Source organism: Phyllopteryx taeniolatus, chromosome 19, assembly GCF_024500385.1.
Source record: "Phyllopteryx taeniolatus isolate TA_2022b chromosome 19, UOR_Ptae_1.2, whole genome shotgun sequence".
NCBI classification, from domain to species: domain Eukaryota; kingdom Metazoa; phylum Chordata; class Actinopteri; order Syngnathiformes; family Syngnathidae; genus Phyllopteryx; species Phyllopteryx taeniolatus.
Window position 1 is genome coordinate 10,524,492 of NC_084520.1, and position 16,970 is coordinate 10,541,461.

Here is a 16,970-nt window from a genome sequence, read left to right on the forward strand (position 1 = left end):
GGCCCACAATGAAAAATTTATATTACTTCTAATAATAAAGTCAGATTTTTTTCATAAAAAAAAGATGGTCATATTTGTTCAAGAAAAAAAAGTCCACTTTGAGTGAAGTATTTTTTTCCAAGATAGTCACAATATTAAAATTATACACAAGTAAAAATAGTGTATATATATATATATATATATATTCATTTTTTTAGGCAAAAAGTTCCAAGAGGAAAAAAACCTTTTTTGTCCACAAGATAAAAATAAATAAATAAATAAAAATGTCAAGTTATAAGTACAGTATTGGTGTTAAAAAAAGGTGAAACACAAAATATATATATATATATTTACATTTCTCATTACTATTTTCCAAGACAGAAAGTTGCAATATGAAAATTAAGTCTTAAGGAGAACAAGGTAAAAAAAAAAAAAAAAATTGAATAAAATGGAACACACAAGTCTTATTTTTCTTGTAAATCTGTCATACTGTTCTACTTTTTTGGAAAAAAAAAGTTCTACTCTATTCTCCTATTACTTTTTTTTTTTCATAATGTAAAAAAAAAAAAAACTTTTACCAATACTTACAAATATGCTTGCGATTTCATTCATTTTGTAGAAAAATCAAACCACCCAGACAGGAAAGTTTTAAATTCCTCTTTATTTGGAATTCTCCTCCAAATCACGTCGTGTCATTTTTCCATTTCACAAAATATTTACAAAAAAGATACTTTCAAGTTGTTGTTTTTAGTCCTTTTTCTTAAAGTCGAGGGTCGTAAATGGCTTCTACGCAAGAAGGATGACCAGTCCATTCTCGTTTTTTTAGAAAAAAATGTAGATCGTACACTTTTTTTTTTTTTTTTTTTTTTAACTGCATACATTGTCTCTTCTTCTGAGTGCTTTAAAAAATCTCTTCCTTTGCACGCTTACAGCTGCAAACAGGAAGCCTAGAGCTATCGCGCACGCGGACGTGTGAGTGTGTGCTCATTGCGAGGAAGTGACATCGTAGCCCTGAAGGAAGTTCGTTAAACTGCGTCGTCGGACCCTCTTCTACTCCGCCGGAGTTGCTTGTAAAAAGAGAAATTTCCTGTGAAGTTGAGGGTGTGTGGGGGAGGAAAAGCGTCCTCGAAGTGCATTGTGGGTGTACGGTGGAAGAGCCTGGGAAACAGTAACAAGTGCAACGACAGAGGGGAAGGAGGGTGAAAAAAAAAAATAGAAGATTTTGTGATGACGACGTAAGGCAACTGACCTCTGCAGACACTAAACGGGGACCACTTGCAGGTCTTCTTCCAGTTTTTAGTTCCACCCATTAAAAGTTCATTTGCATCTCTCGCTGTATAAATAAAAATACAACTTCCCTTCTGCTTCCACCCTCCCTCCCTCCTTCCGAGTCACTTAAAATAACCACTCGGATTTCTATATGATGTATTTTATGGTTGTTTTCATTTTGTTAAACGTACATTTTACAACACTGACCGAAAATAAAGTAAAAATAAAAAGATCGACCCTGCCCCCGAATGTGTATACATAGTATTCTAGAGGTGTGTGTGTAGTTTAAATGTGTGTAGGCTATAACGGCTTTAAAGCAGTGTACTGTAATCCCCTGCATATTCATGGTTCACAATTAAGGAATTTACCAATTTGCAATTTTTGTGCTCTTGTATGTTGGGGAGGAGCTAAGTTTAGCCTGGGTTGTTACAGAGTCTTCGCCACGTGCAAGTCCAGTGTTTGTTTTTTTCCCATCATCTGTAATCCATTTATTTCTAAGTATAATGTAAGATGTGTTTAAAATGTTTGTCTTTAGTTTGTGGTATATGTCCAGTTTCACTATTAATATCGGCAATTAGGGAGGCTTCAATGACTTGCGAATAGCATGGGATTACATGTTTGGCAGTGTGTGTGTATGTGTGTAGTCTGTATACTTGTGTGTGTGTGTGTGTGTGTGTGTTAACTGGTGACGTAGTGCTTTGCAGAGGGCTGCCCGTACAGCCCGTAGAAGTCGGCGTGTCTGTGCGACTGCGAGGCGTCGATCCAGTCGCGCACCGCCAGGCCCTGCATGGACGGACCCCCGGAGGTCAGGCCGGGTGGCGGTGGGTAGTCCTGCGCACTGACCCAGGGGAAGGAGCCAGACCGCGGGTACGGCGGGTGGCCGCGGTGGCCCGACACAGACGGAACCCCGGAACAGTAGCAGTTATCCATGGTGCACACCAGGATCTTGCGCCCGCCGTACTGCGGCAGCACCGCCTGCTGTGAGGAGTGCGAGGAGGCCCCGGTGCTGCCGCCCCCGCTGCCGGGAGGGAAGTGCGAGGAGCCGAAGACGCCGCCGGAATGGTGGTTTGCGCCGTCGACGATGTGAGGCAGGCCGCACGGCTGATTGCTGGACTGACCCTCCCCGGAGGAAGAGGAGGTGGAGCCCAGGTAGGGTTGCTTGCTCGAAGAAGAAGAGGAAGAAGAGGCGTCTTTGAAACTGGCCGCGCCATTCTTGCCGGAGTTTCCTTCCGGGAAGGCAGCGGAATGCTTCCGTTTCTCCGCACCCAAGGTCTGGCCGCTCGGGAAGGCCGGGACGGACTGCAGGAAGGTGGAGGGAGGGGTGAGCGGAGCTGAGGAGAGACAAGGCACGTGTTAACACAGACAACACTTTTTTTATATTTTGCATTTACATGAAATGTCTACGTTCTCTTAACTATTCAGTTCCTTAATTCAAGCAACTCATTCAAATCTGACCAAATAATATCTGGTGCCTGAACAGGTTAAACTCACACATCACTCACTTCAACATTCATTGTGCTATTGAGCGGGGCTACAAGGAGCTCAAGGCAAGAGCGAGTGATTTAGAATAGTTTTTATTCAGCCAAAGTTAATGTAAGCGTGTTATTCCTTCATATGGGGTGGGCAAAGCATGGACTCGGTCGGGGCCACATAAGGCCAGCTCCAGTTTTCATTCCGGCCTGCCAAACATTGACATTATCAAGATTGTTGTCATCAAAATTGGTTAATTTAAATGAATGTGTATGTATGTTTTGATTTTTTTTATTCGCTTTACGCAGATACCGACATACATTACATTTTGAGTTTGCACAGCGGAATGATACGTTGTCATGTTGCACAAAAGGCACACTTAGGTACTATCCTTCTTAAAGTTTTTCATTTGATTGTGTTATAATTATGGCCTAGAGGTGATTTCCCTACAAATATGGATTGTAATTATGACCTTCGTTGGCACAGGTTCCGACTTGTGTAAAATTTAATGTTACGTTGCCAGCGTAGGACAAGCACTCCATTGTAAACCGAGCAAGCCCTTTTTGAATTAGGCTCTATCGCAGTCCTGAAAGGGGTCACACACTCGTCCACGTTCATGTCGCAGAAACCTGAGGCACCGCTGGGTTGGCCAACTTAAACGTATTGATTGTGCTAGTGAGGGCAGAGTGAGTGATTTATGTGACAATACTAGCTGTTTTCCCGGTACGTAGTTATTCTCTTTTGGTTAACGATACGCTGCTTCATTAATGTATATTGAGAAGGTTTGTACGTATGTACTATGTATGGTGACTCGCAATATCAATACTGCTTACATTTTTGTATTACGAGTTTGAAATGATAGCATTTTGGGATCATAGTTTGTGTTATATTTCCATGTTTTAAACTAATAATGTGGTCAGTTCTAAACATTTTTCTTGAGGGGGGAGTGTTAATTACTCTTTTCATTTCGCTATTCGTGCTCGGGCTGAGTCCCCTACTAATAGCGGGGGTACTGTACTAAGCTACACCAGTGAAGACGTTCCTTGGTGGAGGCTTTCAAAATAATCTGACTTTGTACCTTCCAGCGTTTTCTTCAAGCTCTTCTCCCGCCTGGAGATCTCCGAGAGGAAAAGCTTGGCGTTCAGATTGCCAACCTTGTAGGGGGGAAGAGTACTTCCCACGCATGCCTGAGACCTAACAAACATTCCAGGATTAGACCCCAAGGCCAGGCAATAAGACTGCGTCACGGATGAGAAGGACCTGCCCGTGTACCTGTCGGTGAGGATTTTGACAGGCTTGGTATTCTTCATGAAGCCCAGCTCCTCCGCCTTGCCGAACGCCGTGTTGATGGCGCTCAGCAACTTGTGTGCCTCGTGCCGCTGCTCACCCAGTGCCAGGACTTGAGCGGCGTTCTCCTGGCAGAAGCGCGCCTGGGCCCGCTCTAATGCCTCAAGTGTCCGGCCCAGGTCCTCCTCCAGGAGCTGGTGCATGCGCTGGTACTGCAAGCGCACATCCTCCTTCAGCTCCAGCACACGGTCCTTGCGACGGAGGAGGAGGGAAAGATCAACGTGTTTAGGTCACAAAATGGAGGCTGAATTGTGCAATTAACAGTACATCCAGAAAGTACAGTATTCGCAGTGCTTCACTTTTCCCACATTTTGTTATGTTACAGGCTTATTACAAAATGAAACATACATTTTTCCCTCAAAATATTACACACAACACTCCACAATGACAAGATGTAAAACGTTTGTGAAATTTTAGCAAACGTATTACAATTTTTATTTTTTAAATGAAGGAATCAAATGTACACATACTACCATACGTTTGGGGTGACCCTGACAATTACGTGTTTTTCATGAAGACGCACACTTGTACAGGGTGTTTGGAAAGTCAGTGTGCACTTATTTTCATAACAGACATGTTTCAATATCGAATGCATAAGTGCCTCCTATATTCTATATTGAAACATGTCTATATGTCTCTATTACAGACATGTTTCAATATAGAACACAGTGGTATCGGGCAAAATCCTCGCATCTCTCTCTATAACTCACTTTTCAGGGAAAGAAAAAATCCATTAACATGGCATCATCAAAGAGAACAAGCTACCCACTGACCAATAGTATCGAGCTGTCAAAACATATCAAATTGACCAAGTCAGTAGTAAGATGATTTTACTCCTGAATGAAACAAAACAAAAACAAATACATTCCAAATCTTAATTTTCACATTTGGATCACAACCAATCAAAGAACAAAATACTACTTAGTTTATTCTGACGAAAGCTACAACTGTTGCCAAACGCATTTAATAAAAAAAAAAACAACAACACGGGCGCTGCCATTTTGACATGGTTTGCATTGCTTCTGCGCATGTACGCATTGTAGGTTCACAGAGATCTCCATGAAGTTTGTTTAAAAGAAGAGGAAAAAAAAAAAAAAAAAAAAAACGAGCTCTCCGCTGAAGAAGGCTTCCCATAGCCTAGCAACTCGGATATTCATGGGCTCGAGCGCCTAAAAGGAAGCCAGCAACCCCAGCAGATTGAATTTAACAAGGTTTATCCAGCACAGCGTGAAAGATGGCGAGAGCCGGCTTGCTAGCCAGCAAGCTACATAGAGTAGGGAGACAGGGCAGCTAAAACCCATCAGCCAAAATGCTCCGGCGGGTTTTTCATTTGTTGAACTATTATTTCGGAATAGTAAAAGGAGTAATGATTCGATTCTGATTCCCTAGTCATTCGTTACTGTCAATACAAATACTGAAAGGGGATTTATAAGGCGCGTCGAGCCCAAGTACCTCCTGTATTCTATACTGAAACGTCTACTCTTTAAAATATAAGTGCAAAGTGACTTTCCAGACACTCTGTTTATATAGACTCCTATTCAAAAGCTTAGGGGCCACTAAGAAATGTCCTTATTTTTTAAAGAAAAGCTAATTGCACGCCACTTCATTTTCATCCTTTTTGGTTTGAAGCACGAAGTAGCAGCCCGGCTAACCGACGTCCCTACGAGGTGGCCATGTTGGAGAGGTCAGTGGACGTGCGTGCGTATGCAAGTAATGTCCGTGTGGAAAACATGCACAGTGGCGCAAACATGGTTGCGACGGAGTTTTGAGGCAAACATTTGGGGTTGGCTAATTTTTGTAGTCGACTTAACAGAGTAGTCAACATTTTTTCCCCAGGCCTAATATAGACAGGTGTGCGGGTTTCCAAATCATGTCCAATAAACTGACTTAACCAAAGGTGGACTCCAAATGAACTGCGGAAACATCTGAAGGATGAGCTTTGGAAACAGGATACACCTGAGCTCAATTTTCAGCTTTAAGGCAAAGGCTGTGAATACTTATATGTACATGTGACTTCATAGTTTTTAATAAATTTGTAATGTTTTTTTTTTCAAAATGTCATTTTATGTAATATAAAATGTTGAAAAGTGAAGTGCTGTGAATACTTTCCGGATGCAATGTATGCATGTGCAAACATACCTCTACCACACACTTGTCTGAGTCGAGCTTGCATAGCTGCTCCTCGATCTCTTGCACGCGCTCCTCCACGCGCTCCTGCTGTCTCAGTAGGCTTTGCTGCAAGGTGACAGAAGACGAAAAAAGAAGAAAGAAGGTCTTTAAAGGCTGCAATATTCCCCCTCCCACCATGTCCCCATCCAACACGCACAATCCCCGCAGGAGGGGAGGGGCGTGCTGTCATGGCAACCAGCAGCTATTTTGTGTTTGCATAACTGTGTGTGTTGGGGGTTTGAGTTGATAAATGAACCAACATAAGCAGGCAAGAAAAGCTCTCCCTGCTTTAGTGGCCAGCTACAACATGTGCTGTGTTTTTATAATGATCGTGATAATGCGAGGCTACGATGATGGAATGCTTTTCATTTCGAGCTGTTGTTGTTTATTTCTGTTGTGCAAGGCGGCGGTTATCGTGAACAACTGGCGAGAGGAGCAGTAGTGGTAATCATGAACGTGACCGAGTGTGTTGTAGATTTTTTTGGTTATGTGATTACTAGTTGTTCTGTTTTTCTATTGTGCAAGGTGGAGGCGATCATGAATAACTGGCAAAAAAAAATAAAAAATACATAATTATTACACAGCAACACAGTTTAACATTAATTATAATGAACACTGGGTACTAATTTTGACATATTTATGTCTTTAATTCCAATTAGAATTACATCTAACTCATGAATAGTACGGGGAGTGATATGCTTTTTTTGAAAATGGAATTTATTATTATTTCTGGACGTATACGCTTGTAAAAACGTGTTGGGAAAAAATGTTTCAAAGCTTTTTCAGGAGAGATAACTCAAATACAAGGGGAGGGACTAACCAAAACTTTTGAATATTGTCATTTGCTTTTTCTAGATGCGAAGGGAGAAAAATCTCATTAGATTCTAAAATTGGAAATGTATTTCTTTTTTATTTTAAGACCATATCACCCAGCCCTATGAATCTCCGCACCACAAAAATGTTAATGAATCGGTTGAATAGTGACCAATGTCGATTTATCGGTGAAACCCTATAAATGACCCACTAATTAATCTGTCTGGCTGTAGAAGGTCCCACACTATTTGTGAATAAAATTCATTATTAAATGTGGAATATAAACAGACACGTGCTGGCTGAACAGAAACAAGACGAGATATTGCGGCGGCATTAACATGATCCAGATTCGAGTGAACACCCCCCTCCAGCCACATTAGCGCTTCCAGCTAAATGCTAATGTCATCGCGCAGACCTGGCTCTGTGTTCACTTGGCCCATCTTTGTCCTTGTTTCACTACCTCGGTGCGTAGCATGCTAACAACAATAAATTTCAACGTGTGGAGGTCGAGATTGTAAGACTCCAACGTGACTAGAAAAGCACCCCAGTAAACATTAGCCCCTCACTCTGAGCAAACAGCTGATTTTATCATCAGTTCCCTGGCTGGAAACCACTGGCCTAGATATTACATGCGCACACGCACGCGCACACATGGTTGCCATGTTACATGCAGGACTGTGACCTGGTTGTGCTGATTGATTGAGTCGGGCTGTGAGCAGAAAAAAACAGCAGGGTCGAAGGAGAAGCAGCTTAGCAGAGGAAGGTTGCAGCTATGGATACATAGGGCAGTGGATGGTGGGATCGGGTGGTGGGGGTCAAGGGGGGGTTGGGAGGGCCCCTCTTTAGCTGTCATTTCAGCAAAGTGTCTTTTCCATCAGGAGCAAGGGGCCCCGGGCAAGGTCTGGCCACGCCTGGAGGTGCAGTGAGGTGAATTTGACGTGGGGCTAATGGAAGTGGAGGGGAGGGGGATGGCGGAGCAAGGAGTTGAAATCATATTAAAGATGGCTGATACGGTTTGAATCAACGGTTATTCATCTTACCCGGCTGGCAAATCGATTCATGGCAGATTTGGTGAATATGTAAATATATGTTAAATACACTCACATAACTACATATATGAATGCAGAACGCTAATGCGGTGTAAATACTCTTAATAAATAATTCATTCATCCATCCATCCATTTTCTGTAAAGCTTATCCTCAGTAGGGTCGCGGACGTGCTGGAGCCTATCCCAGCCATCTTCGGGCGAGTGGCTGGGTACACTCTGAACTGGTTGCCTGCCAATCACAGGAAACATAGAAACAAACAACCATTCACACTCACATTCACACATATGGGCAATTTAGAGTCTTCAATCACCCTACCACGCATGTTTTATTTGGGATGTGGGGGGAGGAAACCGGAGCACCCGGAGAAAACCCACACAGGCAGAGCCGGGATTTGAACACCTGTCCTCAGAACTGTGAGGCCGATGTGCTAACCAGTCACCACCGTGCTGCTTAAATAATTCAGAGGGTTATAATTAAGACCATCCAGACCATTAATAATGTAGGAAAAAGATGGAAAATAATTTTTTTGGGGGTTGGGGCATAGCTTTAGAGTTCAAATGGGCAACCACGTTCCTGACCATAACCTCCTGCCCCCCCCCTCCCTCCCTCCCAATCACCCACGACACCCCTCCTGCTGAGTCACAGCAACAGGAAGTACGAGGCAGCTTGACAGTGTTGACACAAAAAGCTGGTGTCATGAGTCAGTCGTGGACGCCTCACGTTTCCCCCTATGACTAATCTGCCCCCCCCACCCCGACACACACATACAACCCTTTGAGAAATGTGTATGTGTGTGTGTGCGTGTAAAGGGGGGGTTCAAAACGACAGAAAAGCGAGATGTCATTTAAAAATTTAAGAAAAAAATATCCACACAATCGAGTGACGAATCACTGTAATCCCTCACTGGCGGTCCCCGGGCGAGGATGCACCTGTACCGGGGAGATAAGCCCACCCCTCCTCCTCCACAATGAGGGACCCTCATTGTCCGCGCTACCCGCAGCCCCCCACCCATCACTGCATTGTGTGGCATTCCGACAGATGAGGAGGACGACGACTGCAGGGAGCTGGATTTATATTCTAGCCTTTGAGAAACTGAAATGTGACCATTTCAAGGCCTGGATTTAAATGTGCTTGTTGTTGTTTGGCGACTACACAAAATGTACAGTGATAGCTTTCGTATGTGTGTGTGTTTTTGCAATGCAGTGCAAAAAAACACTTATTGATCACAGACAAACTTGATTGCGCTCCTCAACCTGTCCAACAACTGCTTCCATGGCAAACGTGAGTCAATAGATGAGTAATTGGGTAATGCGATGGCACACAACACATTGCTACAAAAAACGCTCGGCTACTACGAGATATCTGAAGCTACTATAATTTAAAATACAGTGACCCCTTGCCAGTTTGCAAATTGAGAATTCTGCCAACGATTCAGGAAATTTTATCAAAATGTCCACCAGTAGGGGTTAACATATTGGATCTCCGTTAATTATCAGTACAGCACCCAGCAGCAGGTTGGAAGATTTCAGTAGAGGTCCGATTGGCAGGTGCTGGATGCTCCTCGTGGGGTTGACGCCGGAGATAACAGGGTGATAAAATTCTCAAGATGATGCACAGAAAAGTAGGTAACGGCTGACTGTTCATTGTAAGGTCCAGTAAGTGCCCAACAAAAGATTTTGTGATATATGTATTTAAAAAATTAGTGTACAGTATGCATCACTGAGTCAAAAACGTAATAAAATGCCTGAGAGGAAAGTAGTAATTGGTAATTTTACAGGTTGCAAAGCAGCAACATACGCTTTTTGTCATCCGACTTTTTTTTCTAAATCAAATCATCTGTAAGCGATTTAGTTATAGGCAATTATGAACATTTTTAGGACAGCGCCTACTATTAAAAACTGTTTGCTATGTGCGGAGGGTAGGCCTGTCACGATAAAATTTTTATTATGATGGTATATTTTCCCAAAAACTATCATGATAAATGTTTTTTAAAGCCTCTGAAATCATGAACAATAAGGCCCGTCCTAGAGCTGCAAGACTGTGGGTGGTCCACTGAAGACGAGACCTTCACCTGTCAATCAAATATATATTGATGTTCTCTGTAGTCAACTACTTGCTAAATAAAGTGTGCCACTGAGGTTATGCTTAATAAACAGTTGACTTTTCCGTGTTTGTGTTAATTGGTGACTGACACACAACAACTCGGAGAGAGGCGCTGACATTTTAAAATAATTCGCCGTGGTGGAGCCACCTATTGAGCTCCTTAGCTCGCAGGCTAGCGAACATAATAAACAGTTAACTTTCCCGTGTGTGTTGATTGGGGACTAACACACCACAACTCAGAGCAAAGCACTGATGTTTTAAAGGATGTCGCCGTGGTGGAGCGAGCTGTTTAGCGCCTTAAATCGCTAGCTCGTTACCTTGTGGGCTCGCTTGTTAGCTTGCGGGCTAGCTTGTTAGCTTACAGGCTCGCGAGCATAATAAAAAGTAAACTTTCCCTTATGAGTCTCTGCTGTGTGAATCTACCTGCTTCTCATGGAGCAAGGTTGCGGAGTATTGGACGCAGCCACACCGTCAAAAGTGTACTGGTCCGCCAGCATTCCATGAGCCCACTAGCGGCTAATGACACAGCCGTCCAACTCTGTTTTCGCTTAATGTGTGATCCGCGCGCTGGCTCACCAGAACAATGACAATTTATCGAGTCCAGTATCGTGTCCATTTTATTTATCTAACGATAAGTCAAAATACTAATTATCATGACAGGTCTAGCGGAGGGTCTTTGTCCTTAAGCGTCACCTAATGTTGTGGAGGCAGATATGGTTTGACTACATAATTGCAACAATCGCCAAGGCTGAAATCTTACAAAAGTGTTGATTTGGTGGTTCTTTATCCACCTGTTAGCTAGCTAGCAAACTTGCACCAAATTTTAACGGGTTTTTCTTTGACCCATTGTTCAGTTGGTCGTGTAGTTTAGGCGTAATCCACTTTACTAACGAACAGTGCTTGGCGGAGGCAATTACCATCAGTGCATGTAAGGACAAGGACAGCTGTCGAAAAATGATCGCACTAATCACCACGGCAGAACAAAAGTGCTGTTCTTTGTTTCTGTTTGTCAGCTTAGCTGGCTGCTTCCTGGTTGTTACAAATGGCAAGATGCTGCCATTTTGATTCTGCACGGAGAAGTTAAAGAATTCACCAATGGTACTTGTCAAAGGTAATCCCCCCAGTGCATGTAAATCGGAACAAGCAAGACGTCAATTAACATGAAAAGTCCAACTATGGTGGTAGCTCAACTTCACACTGTAGCTCAATGTTTTCGAAATAAAATAATCTGTAAACAATTTATTTTTAATGTATAATACTGTATGTTGAGTTTGAAATAGTGAAAATGTTTTGGGATCTCACACTTTAATATCATTGTAAATTAATTCCTCAGCATTAGCCTTAAAAATAAGTGATTTACAGATTATTTGATTTGGCCTGTGTACTTCTCTCATAACTCCTGCCGCTAACAATCCAAGCTTGATTTAGCTCCTCCCCGACATACAAAGCTTGTTTCTCAGTCGAGATGTATAACATACTTCCTTGACATAAATTTTCAGTGAATACCATGAAATTGTATTAATGAACGTATTCTCAATAGTCTAATCACTTCATTTCACAGCATTGCAATTGGCTGCTGTTTCTTTAACCAATCAGACTTCAAATTCACCTCACAGGGCCAACAAGCAGGCTCGGGCGGGTTTGACTAGAAAAACACGTCTGCAGTGATCTGCACACATTAATAGATTTAATAATCAGTATCACTGGTAAGAATGACATGGGTTTTTTGAAACTTTTGTGTTTTTCATGTTGTTGATGTAGGTGGCATCGTTGCGTGCTGCGATATTGCCAGTTATAATAAAAAGGCTACTGCCACAGATGCCACAAGATAATGGCAAAGCACTACTGTATTTTTTTAAATATATTTTTATTTCCCGTCTGCATGTTTTTTATGTGGTTTATGAAAAGACTGGTAAAAACCAATATAGATACAACATGCATTTTTTAAAATCTTGCAGTATACAAGTTTGATTAGTGTACATGTAAGTGTGGTGACCTATCCCTGCTCTCTCTGCAGGCAAATAGCCTACTTTTATACTGAACAAGGTGAAGGCCTGCCTAAAGGAAGCTCCTCGACTCAGTTCAACATAGTTCCTTGGCACCAAGATGCAACAAGCGGGTGGCAAAGCAATACTTTTCTATTAGACATGAACCGAAAATGTTTGAGAACCACTGCCAGGCCCATGAGACAGAAAGCCACCCAAGAGCAGTTTAGAAAGAAGAGTCTGTTGTGAGTGGGTGTGTCTTACTCTGATGTCATTACGGCGCAGCTCCACGTCGGCGACGGCGTGCCCGTGGCTGGGGTGGCAGCGTGCGAAGCAACAGTATTGGCACACCGCCGTCTTCTCGGCTTCGCAGTGGTATAGGCGGTACTCGTCGTGTTGCGGACACGTCCACGCTTTGACCGCCTCGGCCTCCACCAGCAGGTGCCCGAGTGCCGAGCACGGCTGCTGCAGGTGGGTTTGCACATGCGACTGGCAGCACGGTGCGTTACAACGCAGGCACACCTTGACGGCGGGCAACGGGGGACCGCGCCGGCACAGGATGCACTGTGGTGGCGGCAGCGACACCTTCTCCACGCTGAGGGCGTTGTACTTCTCTACAATGTTGGACAGCTTGTGGTTCTTCTCCAGGCTGGGCTTCTGGCTGTACGCATGGTTGCACTCAGGGCAGCGGGCCAGCGTGGAGTCCTTGGCCCAGGCCTCGCTGATGCACGCCCGGCAGAAATTGTGCTTGCAGGGCAGCTGGATGGGCTCGGAGAAGACGTGCAGGCAGATGGGGCAGATGAGCTCCTCCTCGAAGCAGTTCTTCCACGTCTCGGCCATGTCGGAAGCCATGACGCCGCAGGCAGGCATACGACGATGCCTCTGGGCTTCACCGTGTGTTCTCAGGAAATTCGACCCTACCCTTCCCAGAAAAAAAATAACCTGACACGGTCCTGAAAGTGTGCGTTTATCTCTGCGCTGACACCCTGACTTGTTAAGTTATTGCTGTGGTGAGTTCCGGAAAACTGACCAGAGGAGAACACACACACACACACACACAAACAAACACAGAGTGAGGCTGACGTTAGAAGATTACTGTAAACTGTGACACACACACGCACACACAGGGCGTGTGTGTATGTGTGTGGCCTACAGGAAGCAGCAACCTGCAGGTAAAACCTTGGAATCCAAACAAGGCACAGATAACTAAACCAGGGGCAGCCCAATATGCAAATGTGCACAGGACCCCCTGCACGTGCACTGACAGCTGCCAGGGGTTTTTGAGTCATTAACCTGCGCCCACACCCTGATTAACACACTACTACTTTTTATTTAAACCTGACTCTAAACCTATAACAGTCACCGTTTTGTCCCCAAAAGCCCAAACAGAGAAGCACAGGAGGTTCGGCTCGGCTCGGCCCGATTCTGTTAAGCGCACAGGGGCCATGAACGCACCGCAGGCCCACAAAAGGCTCGGATTAATAACGCCTCCGTTTCGTTTTGACGGGAACACGCCATTTCCATGAGATGAATAATAATCCACACACTCACACACATACAAGGCCGCGGCTCTCTCTGGCACTTTCCACTCGATAACAAAAGGGTCTGCTAATCTTATTAGATGGAGAAATCATAAAATCATAGCCGGGCCGTCGCTTTGGATGCGGTTTTACTGCATAGTTGTAGCTTTTTTTTAAGGGCTCCAATCAAAGCTGCTGAACAAAAGAGCTTTTATTTAGCTTTAAGGATCCGTAGGAATGTTGCTCGCTTTAACACCCATTGATCGAATAAGCTCCCCCCACCCACATAGAATAATATTCTGTTTTTAATTTTACTTCGGTGTCCTGCTTATTTGTATGCTCTCGCCCCCGCCGTCGACCAACAACATATTTAATCGACTTATCTCGACGAAAATCGTGGGGGGGAAGCAAAGCGACTCACCTCACCATTTTCGCAGCACAGGTACACATTTTAAACCGCACTTTCGTCACAAACGCCGCCGTTGCTTGAATACAACAAATACATTATTTTCTTGAATATATATTTGTAACTATTCCAAGCTTACTATAAAAATAGGAGGACATTAAAAGGGGACGTCGCTCTGCTGTCCTTGTTATACGGGCTAGCTGCTGTCATCAGCCATCTTGTTATTAAAAAAAAAACACACACGCAGGATATCCACGGTGGAAAAGGTTGGAGGTCGTTTCGCCGAAGCTTCTCGTCTTTTTACTCGACATTAACAACGAGACAGAACCAAAAAAACGGCCGTTTTTGTTGTTGTTGATGTTTGACGTCGCTCTTCTCTTCAGGTCCAAAGTCCACAGTCCTCCTGACGTGCTTGTTATTTAGTCACGGGGCATATTTGGTCACCCGGTCCGATGTAAGAGTCGTCTACTCTTGATTTATAAACATCCAGTTAGCGTTGGTGCTGCTGGAGACAAAAACGATTACTTGACGTCTTCCTCTTCTTCTTTAATGGCCTCCTTTTTTCCCCTGTGTCTCACTCTGCTCCAGCCAGGCTGTCGACAGAGGAGGAATGCGGACGAGCCGGACGCTTCCTTCGGTTAGCGTCAACGCAGGCCAGCGGCGGAACCGGCCACTTCCTGCTTTTCAAAATTAAACAAAGGTATAATCAAATCACAAAGTAAAATAACTCAGCTACTCGTGTATTTATTTTCCTTTGAACCTAACTATCAAGCAGAGGTGGCAGGGAGTAAGTCACATTCGTGCAATTCCTTTAAGTTTCAAGTTACTGTATGACTGTAAAAATAAAAAATAAATAAATAAATAAATAAATAAAACAAGCACGGGGTTTGCCTCACTGCAAGAGACATCCGCCTCTTGATACCATGGCAAGAAATATGCTGCAAAAGTACGTCTATATTTTTTTATCCTTATTTTGCATGCCACACGACATGTTATTAGACACCTGGGAACTGTTTCAAATTGTGGAACAAATACATAATATGTTCCCCTTGGTACATTATGTGACTCTGTTGGAAGTATTTTGAGTCGCGTGTAGACAGCGTTTCAAAATAAAGCATTGTCAAGCAATACTGAGGACAGTGCGGCTCAGCAGCGTGCTATTGATAGACTCGAGTAAACAATGGAGGTTGATGACACACCGAGGAAAATCAGTATGTGGCCACGCAGACCATTATAATGGTCGCTGGGTTGTCGGCCTTTTAAACCATGCTAATCGTTAGCCCCGATGCTATCACTTACGTGCTATTTACATCAGTGCAGTAAAAAGTCCTTCCACTTGCTGTTATACTAGTGTATAAAAGTTAACTACTGAAAAATAAAAATAAAATAAATACTTTGAAGAAACCTGACAAAGTAAAAATGCCCAAAGCTTCTCTGGTCATTAGCGTGCTAGCCATTAGCCATAATGCATGCTATTCAAGTTAGCATATATTCAATGAAATAACAAGTCCATCCACCTCCTGTTTTAAGTAACATTTTAACGTTAATTGCTGTCATACAAATGTAAAAATAAGTTATAACGCTGTATAATAAAGCTAAAATAAAGTAAAAGTACTCACTCTTTGAAGACACCTGACAGACATGGTAGAAAATGCGCCAAGGTTCTCTGGGCATTTGCGTGCTATCCATTAGCAACAATGCCGTCAGCTACATGCTATTCAAGTTGGCATATGCGCTGTAAAATTGTCAGTAACATTTTAACATGCTTAGCTGTCACACAAGTGTAAAGAGTCTTTAGCCACGATGCTATCAGCTACATGCTATTTACATTAGTTAGCATTAGCAGAGGTTCTATGGTTATCGTCATACTAACTCAAAGCACACTAAGTCCTTTTGCTGCGCCCTAAACAGAAGACTCGTGTGATTTTCTGACTTCACGCGTGATTTGGCTTCATTTTGAAGGCGAGCAGCTGTGCATGCGACTGCGGTTCTCTCCAGACCGATGCAGCTACCCCCGCCTTCCTTCCTTCCTTCCTCCCCAGCTTCCACCTACGTCCGGATGGACTTTAAGGTCATCACGTGATGCACCATGCAACAGACGTGTGTGTGTGTGCGTGCTGCAGGAAACTAACTTGCCTGATTGTGTTTCACAGCTTCTTATCAGAGGCCTCATTATGTGTATTGTCAGCCATTGAACGCCTTTGTTTTGCTGTTTACATATGGGAAAGTTCCGAATTGTGTCTCTAACAAAGAACCTCTGTAAACGTGCAAGATGTCTTCTAGAAACTTTTTTTTTTTTTTTTTTAATCAAATGAGCACCTTAGAGCAATAATTCCCAACCACTGTTTGTGTGGTGCAGAGGTGGCGAAAGTACTGACTCTGTACCTTAGTAAAAGTCAAGACACTTAAACACATTTTTAAAAATGGTAAAATTTGAACTATTAATTCAACTCCTTTATGTAAGTGATGCTAAAAGAGTACAGGCTGTGAAATATTTTGTCTGTTAATTATGTACAATACCTGTGACAAAGGTTACTGACATTATTTAGCCAAGAAACCACCAACAAAGTACATTTAACTCTGTGTTTATTTAAACTCTTCAATTAACTTGGGGTCACGTTCAGAATTCCTGCACTTCGTCAGCTTTTGAACGACTCACAGTGGCGAATGAGCGTTGTACAGTGAACTGAAATGTATGGTTGCAGTTTCGTGGGCTGTACTGCATTTAGCCTGCAGGGAGCGACAAAAAAACCTTTTGACGGTGAAGGTGAACAACTTTGTTTACCGAAAACAAAAACGAAAAAGAAGCTTTTAGCTCAAGGGCCACATTTTAATTTTTGAAAACGAATGGACCAGCTC

General features: G+C 43.3%; 1 protein-coding gene across 2 annotated transcripts; it reads right to left on the minus strand.

The window, feature by feature from the left end:
• Positions 1–622: 622 nt before the first annotated feature.
• Positions 623–14,390, minus strand: trim8b (tripartite motif containing 8b). 2 transcript variants are annotated; one of them, XR_009785637.1, is made up of 6 exons: positions 12,450–14,378; positions 6,205–6,300; positions 3,991–4,256; positions 3,797–3,912; positions 1,229–2,579; positions 623–1,137 (listed from the first exon to the last, which is right to left on the minus strand). XR_009785637.1 is itself a non-coding variant. In XM_061755984.1 (6 exons), exons 2-6 carry the CDS (start codon positions 13,053–13,055, stop codon positions 1,927–1,929), a joined length of 1,737 nt encoding a protein of 578 aa, XP_061611968.1. In that variant the 5' UTR covers positions 13,056–13,210; positions 14,251–14,390; the 3' UTR covers positions 623–1,926. The 2 variants fall into 2 exon arrangements, 1 of the variants encoding a protein (XP_061611968.1); XM_061755984.1 differs by having other exon boundaries at positions 623–2,579; positions 12,450–13,210; positions 14,251–14,390.
• Positions 14,391–16,970: the final 2,580 nt, after the last annotated feature.

Excerpts from the sequence above, each read along its gene's own strand:
- trim8b (XM_061755984.1), bottom strand. The coding sequence starts at position 13,055 with ATGCCTGCCTGCGGCGTCATGGCTTCCGACATGGCCGAGACGTGGAAG. Across the intron at positions 3,913-3,990 it reads GTCAAAATCCTCACCGACAG|GTCTCAGGCATGCGTGGGAA; the intron begins GTACACGGGCAG and ends AATGTTTGTTAG. Across the intron at positions 2,580-3,796 it reads CTTGAAGAAAACGCTGGAAG|CTCCGCTCACCCCTCCCTCC; the intron begins GTACAAAGTCAG and ends GTCTCTCCTCAG.